This window comes from Electrophorus electricus, chromosome 8, assembly GCF_013358815.1.
Source record: "Electrophorus electricus isolate fEleEle1 chromosome 8, fEleEle1.pri, whole genome shotgun sequence".
Classification (NCBI taxonomy): domain Eukaryota; kingdom Metazoa; phylum Chordata; class Actinopteri; order Gymnotiformes; family Gymnotidae; genus Electrophorus; species Electrophorus electricus.
This window is the reverse complement of record NC_049542.1, coordinates 18,987,958-18,999,492: the sequence shown is the minus strand read 5'-3', so window position 1 is coordinate 18,999,492 and position 11,535 is coordinate 18,987,958. Positions and strand designations below refer to the sequence as shown.

Genomic DNA, 11,535 nt, shown 5'->3' with positions numbered 1-11,535 from the left:
AGTTACATTTTCACTCCTATATCTTCAGTTAAATTTCTCGCAAATTCTAAATGAATAATTGCACATCTGTCTACCTGAAATAGGAAGGGTCATATTAGAGGTTCCCAGTAGTGTAGTCTTTTAAGGACGATTGTACTGTGTAGTAGCAAAATATGGAAAAATAGGAGGAATTAAATAGGTGATTTGGGTTTTTGTTGTTGTTGCTTTTGTTGCAGAAGTCAATATAATTTACAGCTGAAAGAGCAGGTGCGACATAAAAACCCCAACGAACGCGTTGTTAAGAAAATTAATAAAACGTTAATTTATTTAGACTGAAATATGCTGAAGCATTATAAAGTAAATGCGATGTAGACAAGGGTTATTAAGGATGTCCCTTGATGGCGTTCCCACAAATCACAGATTTGCCGGTAGGTGGGAGTGTTGTCATAGATCAGTGCTGTTCGACAATCGACATGTCACTGGAGACGTGGTGTTTCCTGCCAGCTTCAGTCTGGATCAGGGAAAGTGTAGGTGTGCATATGAAAAAGAAATGGGTGTATTTAAATCACTACTAAAATTGGTTGACATTTAGCCATAATGTATTTGTAATTATATCTGATCAAGTTTGATGTAACGCCACGTACTAATTATAGCGGATTCAAGATTGTGTGCAGTACCAAGGAGTGATACAGCATCTTTAGAGTGGACAGCATCCATACCGTGATAAGGTAAGTATTGTCATTCATTTTGAATAGATGTCGAATAACCTAAATTAATCGATTGCTTTTGTTTACTTGAATAAGTCCTTTGTTTCAATTATAGCCAAAATTCATACTTTGCGCAGTTCGCTGTCCTTATATTCGCGAATGGAATATGACGTCATGGTGCTAATGCTGCTAGCTCAATGGGCTACTTACCCTGTGCAGTTAATCATCTTTTTATTCTTAATGCATCATTATAAATAATCACAGTAATCTTTATCTTGATCTATTGCTAAAATAGCCATACCAAAAGGCATGATGTTACTCATGCTCTCTCGACATATGTTCACATATCAGAAGCTTGCATGTGCAGTAAAGCTTCATTTTTATTCCAGGCCAACTGTCATTTAGATAAGCTATTGCAAGGATGTTCCAATGGCCACTTTATTCTGTTTTTTTCCCTCTACCTACCTCTCTCTCCGTAGCACTCCACTGTGCTCAAATGTTTACACTCTGGGGCCTGTACTACCCTGCCCTTGTTCATTTTATGCATATGCTCTTGCTGCTGTGGTCAACTATGACACAGTGCTTTAAAATCTGCCATATCAAGTTTTTATCAGTGTTATACAGGTCAGCACTATTGTGCTATTCCATTTTAAATTTTGAACCAAATGATCTATTTGTCATACCCTTACTAGATAAATAGTTGTCCTTAAGTCTGTTTATCTAAACTCACTGAGTGAGACCTAGCAACCTCATGGCATGAAACACTTGGTTCCCATCTGCCAGCAAAGATCTTAAATTACTATATTGAATTGATTGGATGATAAATGGGCAACTTTTAACCAGAACAATTAGTCATTAACAAATAGCTTAGGATCCAGAGTCCAGAAATTCATTTTCATAATGAGGAATATGAGGAACAAACTGGTGCTAATAAGGACAAACTGTGCGAACCTGTTTCCTTACTGTGTCTCTCTTGTTAACATAGCAGGACAAAATGGCTGACAAGAGTGACCTAAAAGCTGAGCTGGAGCGCAAGAAACAGCGCCTGGCTCAAATCAGGGAGGAGAAAAAGAGGAAGGAGGAAGAGAAGAAGAAGAAAGAGGTGAGGACCACCATCACTTGGAGGATTTCTGTACAGAGGCAGCTTAATCCAGTGATGAGTGTAGGAGTTGACATAGAATGACATGAATGACATAGGGATGTGTGCATGTATGTATGTGTCAATATACAGTCTGAAACTCAGCAGAAAACAGAGGCTGTCCCCGAAGACTCCGATTTGGACCGTAAGCGCAGAGAGACCGAGGCACTTCTCCAGAGCATTGGAATCTCCCCAGAGCCACCATTAGGTATAGTACAGTCTCCACATGTAGCACACATCAGGAACATGCAGGAGAGTTTGTGTCTTCACACTACCCATCTTAGGCTGGCTGCATTGTCTAGTTGCAACAAATATTAATGTTTGCTGCCAGCACTAATTGGGAGTTAGCTTATGCTAAAATGGTTGTACTCTTTGCCTCCTTTGAACTTTATTTATTTTGAAGTTCATAGAACTTAATAGAATATCTCCACATTGCTAAGTTTGTCAGTTTTACAAACAGTTTTTTCGAAGCTGATCCACATTATGGTATATTGGTGTTTTACCGTATTTGTTATTTCATACTGAAATACCATAAATTCTCCAGTTTGATTATGGAAGACACAAAAATATGCACATAGTTCTTAGTGATAATATTTAATGTAGTAGTTAATGCAGTGCATAAAGTATCTACTTCTGCACCCCCTGTACACCCCCCAAATATTGTTTATGTAATTACACACAACCTTAAACTATTGGTTGGAATCCTAAATACAGCTCTGCAGTTCTCAAAATGCAACTACAGTTTTTTTTTCTTTTTCTGGCTAACATTTCTATATGTAGTTGACCAACCTTGCTGAATTATTTTGAGATTTTCATAAAAGGGTAGCCTTGAAAAAGGAAGTTAGATACACTATAGTGTCTCACTTGTAGTCACCATTTGAAGTTATCTGGCTAAGGCAGCATGTACATAGACAGTAATGTTTTACTATTAATGCCATAGTGCCTTCTTCAGAAAGCTGTGAAGGGACCACTGTAAACCAGCCCCCATAATGAAAATTATACATTTCATTGGTCAGATTTCCTAAACTTTTGCTAATAGACTTACATTACAGAACCCCTCAAAACATCACCAGAAGGGCAATGTAGGCACATATATAGCAGTGAGTCCCTGCAACCATACTAATGTGAAGTTTTGATTAGTTGCACTCTTGGATAGAAATGCATCCTCTAGTAACCAATAATATATGAAATAGCCTTTATGAATAAGCCTGTATGAATATATTTTTTATTTTACTTTATTTATGAAATATGTTTATATATATTTTTGTCAACTTTTTTGTTAGCCCTTCTCTGAAGGGTTAGATGGGCCTGCCTGTACAGTTCTGGTGTACTGGTGGATTGACGTGTACATGAATTAAAGTTACTCCACTTCTTAGGAACGCTTACATTTCTAGAGCCACCTAGTGGGCATATGACTCAATAACCTAAAATAACACTTAGTAGGTGTACTAGTCAGACAGATAAATACCTTTATAAATTCCAGAGGAAAATTCACTGACAGCAGCAGGAGCAAAAGAAGAGTACATGTAAGAAGTATTTAAGAAATAATACAAATAAAATATTTTTATTTGTAATATATAATTATATGTTTATTTTTAATTTGTAATTATTTGTAATATGTAATTATATGTAATTATATGTTTATTTGTAATATGTAATTATAGAATATAGAGTAAGAATGGCTATATATACATACAAGTATTCTGAGTAATGTAAAGTGATTGTGTAGTAGTATTAACCACAGAGAAAATGAATGATAAGCAAGTGTTATAAATGGTGTGAATGGTTCCAAACAGCAGGTGTGAAAACAATGGATATGTAGTAAAGAGCTATTTTGACATACATTTCTCAAAATTGATCAGTTGTCTTAACAGCATTGGTGATCCGAATAGTGATTTTTGAGATAGTGGAAGTGTACTTTGGGACATTTACTGCTTCCATTAAAGCTGGAATATCAAATAAAATCTCGTAATCAATGACTGGGGCAAGTATTTTAAAAACTGGCAACACCAGAGAAACAATGATTAATTCTGCTTAGCTATATGCAACTCATAGGTCTCCATGTAGATCTGATGTTGAGCAAGATCATTTGGACAACTAAATTTCTTTCTTATTTAAATGACCTTCATGTTAATTATATGTTTTAGTCCCAACGCCAATGTCCCCTTCAAAATCAGTGAGCACACCGAGTGAGACGGGAAGTCAGGACTCAGTGGATGGGACTACTGTAGGCAGGTATGTTTCCTTCTCACACCTGACCAAGACTTTAATGACAGTTTAAGATAATGCTACTATATAAAGAATTAATAAGAACAATATTAATATTTGGGTTATCAGGAAATGTTATGTTATGAACTATTAACTGAATTCCATTGCCCAAGTACTCATCTGCTTCATGTTACCATAGTTACATCATAGTTATGCTATAGTTAGTATAGAACATATACTACACTAATAATATGTGCAAATGACATATGAGTTTCAGTATCAAATAGAGAGAAGCATAGAGCACTCAGCTATAACGTTACACTAACAATAACATGTTTACATATATGTCTATGTCTATGGCAATTTCATAATATCATATAAAGCATCAAGAATGCTCTCTGAAAGATGATCAACACCAAACTAAAAAAAAGGTTATCCAGGCTCCTTTGTTTAACTGATTGCTCTGTCTCTTTGTGTTTTTGAATGGCATCAACAGATATAGGTAAGAACTAGTGTTAGTGTTTTTTTGTATGTGTGTCCTGCAGTCTGTAGTTTTTGTCTCTGTCGCTGAATCACCAGAACTGTAAATTCAGCAGAGGTTATCTAGAGTTGACTCTGGTCCAGCTGCTTCTAAGAGCACATGGCCACAGAGGGGACCTTAGAATGCAGAACGACCTACTGAGCTTTGAACTGATTAAGTGAGCAGGTATTGATAGCAAAGAATAACATGTAAGAAACATTTTCAGCATGACATTAAAGGAGTCTGGTTCTTCATCTTTCTGATGTAGCTCCGTTAATCATTGTATGGCGAGGTGTTGTTTCCTCCATTCACTGAAGAGTGTGTGCAGGGGGCTGGAACTGTGTGGGTAAGGTGAGGGCTGACATGACCAAAAGGGCTGGGCTGCCTGTACTGTACTCAGCAGACAGGCCTGTAATTAAGCCTGAATCATGCAGGCCTGCAGGCTAGAGATGAAGGCTACATTTGACATGTGATGGCCCTGCTCAGTCCTGTCATGGCTCCCTGCAGGGGACATGCTTCTGCTCACCACTGCTATACACTAAGAGGAAGGATGGGCCTTCAAACCTTAAAAGTCTCATACTGTCTACATCCAATGGTGTAAAAGAGATATTACTCAGAAGGTAACAGAGTAATAGGCCAAGGGCCACAAATGAAAATATAATAATAATAATAATAATAATAATTATTATTATTATTATAATGATGATGATGATGATAATTGTGATAAACGCAATGGAATTAAACAACAACAACAAAACATTAATCTCTCAATGTGATGACTATACAAAACTCTTAGCACCTGTGGACCAAACAGCTTTGTGGCTAGATCTGGGTGACCATTTCACATTCTTTTGAGCATTTACAACTCTTGTCCTCTCTTAGGTCAGGTGGCATTAGTAAGTACAAATCAGACCCACGCAGTGAGAGGTATGTATCTGGAGAGGAGTAATGAGAATTTAAGCAAGGGTTTTGCTGAGGTGTGTCTGCTACTCCGTAAACATCCCTGACCAACTTATGTCAGTGGCGCATGACAGAAAAACAAGCAGTTTAGTAGGTTCCCTCATGCTGACTGCCTGATGTCTCCTATTACCTCCAGCCTTGATTTTAGCAATTCCTCTTGCATGGTTAGATTGGAGCCATTTATCATAGCATGAATGACAATCCAGTTTTTTAAGTGTCATCCTTTAGTAAAACAGGGTGTCAGTTTGACACTTATGTTTGAGTGTGCATACTTTTAGTGAAGGAATAATAGGCATGGTCATGACTTTTACTGAAGGTTACTGAAAAGTTTAGAAGGTCAATACTACCCTTTAACAACTCATCCAATAACAACCAGGGTTTGAAGGATGTGTGTGTGTGTGTGTGTGTGTGTGTGTGTGTGTGTGTGTGTGTGTGTGTGTGTGTGTGTGTGTGTGTGTGTGTATGTGTGTGTGTGTGTGTGTGTGTGTCTGTGTGTGTCTGTGTGTGAACGTGTGTGTGTGTATGTGTTTGTGTTGGCTTAAAGGAGCAGTTGGGCTAAAATTACATTTACACAAACAGACAGTCCTTAAATACATTGACATTGTTCTGTTTATTTATTTGTTTGTTTGTTTTTTATATGCTAGGATTGCTAACAAGTAATGGAAAGTGTGTGAGGCATAATGCTGAATATATGCTCAAACTGCATCCCATTCTTAAGTAATGTCATACAGACTTTACTAAGTTGATGGAAGCAAAATATGGACAACACACAAGTAATGCATTGCCTGTGTGAAAAGTAAGTAGAACAATCAGTGTAAATGTGATTTTGACTGAATTGTTCTTTTAAATACAGCTTTAGTGTGTGTTTGTGTGTGTGTGTGTGTGTGTGTGTGTGTGTTTTGTGTATGTGTGTGTGTGTGTGTTTTGTGTATGTGTGTGTGTGTGTGTGTGTGTGTGTGTGTGTGTGTGTCTGTGTATACACACACACACAGTGCATATATATATATATATATGTGCGCACTGTGCATATACACACAGTGCATATATATATATATATATATATATATATATATATATATATATATATATATATACACACACACACACACACACACACACACACACACACACACACATACACACAGTGCACAGTACATTCGTCATATATGAAACAGCATTCATATATGTACATTCAATTACACCTTATGCTTACATGTACACTCATCTTTCAGTCTTTCAAGAGTGGCACTGGACTGTGAAAGATGATAGCTTTTGCATTTTGTCTGTTTGACTTTTTTTCTGTAATCAAATTCATGTACCACAACAAAGGAGTGCTCAGGTGACTGTATATGTACTGTATATGAACATTCCACTGTTTTTATATTTGTTTATACATTACATGTTCCCTCTCATGGCTAGAAGTTATGTATAAAGACAGTCAGTTTAATCAGCCAAGTTTAATCAGCCTTTAGAATGTTGGTGCTGACAGTTCACCACTGTATAAGTAATATGTCTCACAGTTATTCATCTGAACTGTTGAAAGCCATCCTGTACATCCTAGGTAAGCTGTGTTGTACATGAATACATTAGCTGTACAAGATACATCCCCCTTAGCTTTGTTGGGAACCGTGTCCTCCTGTGCACAGAGGACTGGTTCCTGTGTCTGGTTCCCGTTTCACTTGCCTTGCATGTGAGTTTGTGTTGGAGATGTGCGTTAATGTGTATGTATAATCATGCATGTTCTCTGCCTCCTGGCCTGCGTAACCCCCCCCCCCCCCCCACATCTCCCCCCAGGACCCTGCAGTGGGACACTGACCCTTCTGTTCTGCAGCTGCAGGCTGACTCTGAACTCGGGTACTTCCTCCTTCCTGTTTCCTTTGCTCAGCATCTCCATCTAGCAGTCTGTTTTTCCTTTGTCTCTCTTGCAAAATTTCCATCTATCCATCCATCCATCCATCCATATCTGTATTTCTCACTCACTCTGTCTCTCAGTACTCACTGTGGATCTGACTCACTGTCTGATCTTTTATTTCTTTTTCTTTGTCTCTTACTTACCCCTCCCCTTCTCATTCTCTTTCTTTTAAAGTTTGTCAGGTTTAAGTGCTTTCAGCTGGTTCCTCTCCAGCTGTTTGCAGGGGCTGTGTATGGCATTGATTGATGTTCCCTGCCAGTACAGGTGCAGAGAGCCCTCTAAGAGCTAAACATGAGCGATAGAAATAGTGTTACTGCAGTATTTGTTGGACTTCTATATAAATATACAATATTCAAAAATTCCAAGTCATATCACTGTGGCACAACCTCAAATCTGCCACAAACCAAACTGGCCAAGAGATTTAATTTAGGGCAACATGATATTGTCAAAAATACTACATAGTAATTATTATTAAAAAATGTAATGATTTTAATATGTGATACAGTATATTAAAACACAACGGTAAACTCTTGACATGACATGGATTGCATTATTTGTTCCAATTTACTCACTTTTGTCAGATGTTGCCATGATTCATCAAAACACTGATCACCCCTCTGGAAAGTCTAAAAGTGACTCACAGCTGAAACAGTGAACAGGATGCTCATACAAAAATATTGTGGTTTGTTAGAGGCCTCTAGTGCACATTTGAGTCTTCTGCAGTATCAGTTTTGCAAAGGCCAGTATTGTGATAACATTAACCAATAATGTATTAGTCAGGCCTAATTTGCTTACATATTGTTGCCATAGTGCTCCCTTTAAAATGAAAGCAATGGACATACCCAGGTGACCGGAATGGACTGCACAATGTGTTTTTGCATGTGTGTGTGTGTTTGTATGTGTGCTTGCATATGTGTGTGTTCTCAGACGTAGACTTCACAAGCTGAGGGCATCTAAGATAACCCAGGTGGATTTCTTGCCCAGAGAAGTAGTCTCCTACTCTAAAGAGACACAGACTCCTCTGGCAGCTCATCAGTCAGAAGGTACACTCGCTGCCATTTTACACAGTCTATTACATAAAGCTATTACTTCTCACACTCTGCAAGCATGGTTTATTAGTGGTAAAAGTTTGCTCTGTGACTGACATGCTATTGTTGTAAAAAATGTGTTTTACATTGTTTCACCATGTCATTTTACTTTTCAAGCTACTGTATATCAAGAGTTATTTAATTTTATTTGCAGTTTATTGAACTTCCATGTAAAGATTTCATGGTAAGCCAAGTTTGTGCAGGTCTTGAAATTAAAAGTGTCTTCTCAGAGAGGCACTTTGATTTTCATCACTGTCAGGTGTGCTGCCATTCTTGCTGTCTGGTATCGAACCTGGTCAGATTAAGATTCATTTGAGCAGCAGTGGACTCCATTTCCTGAGAGGAAAGCCAGGGGAATGGCTCTTTGAAAAGAGATGCCTGACCATCAGTGACTCTGCCTGGAATACAGAACAGTGAGGGCATTGAGAACAGCCGTTAAGTGGATGCAGGTTGGGGTAATTCAAGATGGCTTCTATCATCAGAACATCACCTGGAATTGGGCCTGCCTCTTGGGGGAGGGCCACTAGTTTACTTTCACGTCTGCTGAGATCATCTCGAGTGCTGTCCAGGTGCTTATTAACTTCAAGGCAGTGTGTGGTCAGTAATAGACATTGTCCTGTTTGTGTAGATCTATTGGTTAAGTAAAAGAATATAAGCAGAATAAGAAGCCCTCATTTTGCATCAAGCACTCTATGAAAGAGGACCAAATGAATTAAACTCATCCTATGAAATGTGAAAGTGGTCAGTCAAACCCAATTTGGTTTGTTTGAGAAAACATAATGATGGGATATATAGCCATATTAGAGTAGCTGTGGTTTGTATTGCAAATAGTAGGGCCTATTGTCTTCTTTATGCCTTATCTGAATACAGCAGTTACACAGTGTTCATCCATCAATTGCTACATGTCTATACTAATGTTCTCCAGTGTTTTTAATATATGCTCAGATTGTACATCTGAAGGTAATCACATTTAAAGCATCATACTTCAATTCCATTTTCAAATTTATTACCTTGTTAAAGTGAAGCACACATTGTACTGAACTAATTTGATTGCATCCTCCAGACTTGGGAGCCAGGCCTGGTATAAAACAGATGGTTTGAAAAAAGCTCCCTAAACATCTCCATATGGATGGTGCCTTTAACAAGCATCAGTTGGGTGTTTTGCATAACATTGTTGGTAGGCAGGTTTTCTTCTCTTTTTCCTCCCATACAAGTTTAATCTGTGAACAGCACACTTCAGGTGTGAGTTGTCCTAAATGAGGTTTTCTGCGGTAGGAGAGCTGCTTCCCTCTTTTCCTCATCCTGCCTTTTGCACCAAAAACCCCACCATCTTCTCATGGCTCCTTGATGCCTGCGTTGGCAACAGCTGCCTGCCATGTGATTGGAGACTTCCTGTCATTATAATTGATGTGTTTTTATTCCTTCCACTTCCTTGAAGCCTGATCAGAATTAAAATTGCTGGCGAAACTTCCTGTCAAGGCGGGTCATTTTTTCAGCAAGTGCAGCCACTATGCCTTTGATTGGCCGGTGCTCTTAGCGATGCATGCGATCAGTGCAATTCAGTTTGTTTTTTCCACCTATTTGCTTTGGGCCAGATGCATTTTCAGATGAGGAGCAGTCTTACAGCTGGCTAGAGCGACAGCATTGTGCCAGCTGGTGACCATGTCCTGTAGACACTTAGAAAAGGGAGAAGAAAGAGGGGGTGGAGTGCGAGCTACACAAGAAAAAAAGGGAGGAGGGGCAAAGAGGAGAGAGAGAGAGACAGAGCTTGATTTGAATGTATCACTTCACTTCAAGTCTCGTACTCTGTTTGTTCAGGCTGTTCTAGAAGTTCCTTCCATTGATTGGTGAACGTAAACAGACTCTGTATTTGTTGGCCTGCAATTCTTTCTTTCTTTCTTTCTTTCTTTCTTTCTTTCTTTCTTTCTTTCTTTCTTTCTCTCTCTCTCTCTCTCTCTGTGTCTCTCTCTCTCTCTCTTTCTCTGTCTGTCTCTGTCTGTCTGCTTCTTTGTGGAGTAGTTTAAGGGAAAGCCAGGTGCGCAGAAGTTGAAAGATATTGTACTCATTAGGTATAATAATACCAACAGGGACACTTGTACTTGAATAGAGGTCACCATGCGCCAACTACTTTCCCACACTCATTTGAACATGTTTGAGCATTTCCCAAGGGCAGTGTTTGAGATTAGCCAAGATACAGGGTCCTGAGATTCTGATTTCCATGTAGCCTCTAGCCGTGTAACTTACTAAAATCATGTCATTTTAAGTGGTAGCATTTTTAATCAAATAGAGAGGTACAGAGTTCAATGCATTTAAGCCCAATTTAAAGTACAGTTTAAAAATGAGAACAGATTCTATTTTGGAGAGACCAAGCTGTGTTTATTGTGTCATACTTATCTGTTTTATTGACATGCATGTTGGCATTGTTTATTCACATGTAAGTTTTCTATAAAGTCACCCTTTCTAAGACTTGAGATCAGGTTAAAGTTTACAGTATTTCTGTAACTTGTAATACTAAATGATACTGAAAAGATTCAGTCACCAGTGTGCCATGATGACATAGCTTAAAGAACTACTTTGTCTAATTATTTTTAACCTTATGGTAACTTTACTGAAAATTAAAATAGTAGAAAGGACCTGGGAAAAAAATTAAAGTAACATTGGTGTACAGAGGTTCACCAAGGTGGATTTTGACCTGTATGCTCTACAATAAAGAGATTCTAACATTCTTACATCTAGAAGGCCACATATGTCCATTCTCTGCACAGCCCTGGTTCTGTTGGGCTTTGCTGCTGCTTTTAGCAGGTTCTATCGGGCCTTCTGACTGTAGAATCGGCACCTCAGCCCTCAGCCTTCTTGTGCCCTGAGGGCTGCACATGGGCCCTCAGATCCCAGGCTGACCACCACCAAGTGCACTTTCCCTGTTTGTTTTATGCCATAATAGATGATTCTTAGCGGAAGAAGGGAGACCATCACAGCTGTGTGTTTGAGTGGAACAGAGGAATAAACCTAGGCCTAATTTTGCC

General features: G+C 38.6%; 1 protein-coding gene across 8 annotated transcripts in view; it reads left to right on the top strand.

The window, feature by feature from the left end:
• The first annotated feature begins 446 nt into the window (after positions 1-446).
• The window catches only part of LOC113578673 (cytoplasmic dynein 1 intermediate chain 1), a 41,868-nt gene continuing 30,779 nt past the window's right edge, over positions 447-11,535 (top strand). The window contains exons 1-9 of one of the 8 annotated variants that reach the window (XM_035529455.1): positions 447-510; positions 633-707; positions 1,672-1,788; positions 1,918-2,032; positions 3,972-4,059; positions 4,529-4,534; positions 5,435-5,479; positions 7,307-7,366; positions 8,352-8,467. In XM_035529455.1, coding sequence (XP_035385348.1) covers positions 1,681-1,788; positions 1,918-2,032; positions 3,972-4,059; positions 4,529-4,534; positions 5,435-5,479; positions 7,307-7,366; positions 8,352-8,467 — 538 coding nt within the window. In that variant the 5' untranslated portion in view covers positions 447-510; positions 633-707; positions 1,672-1,680. Of the gene's footprint in view, positions 708-1,671; positions 1,789-1,917; positions 2,033-3,971; positions 4,060-4,528; positions 4,535-5,434; positions 5,480-7,306; positions 7,367-8,351; positions 8,468-11,535 lie in introns of all 8 variants that reach the window. The other 7 variants (XM_035529456.1, XM_035529454.1, XM_035529458.1 and 4 more) reach the window with 7 other exon arrangements.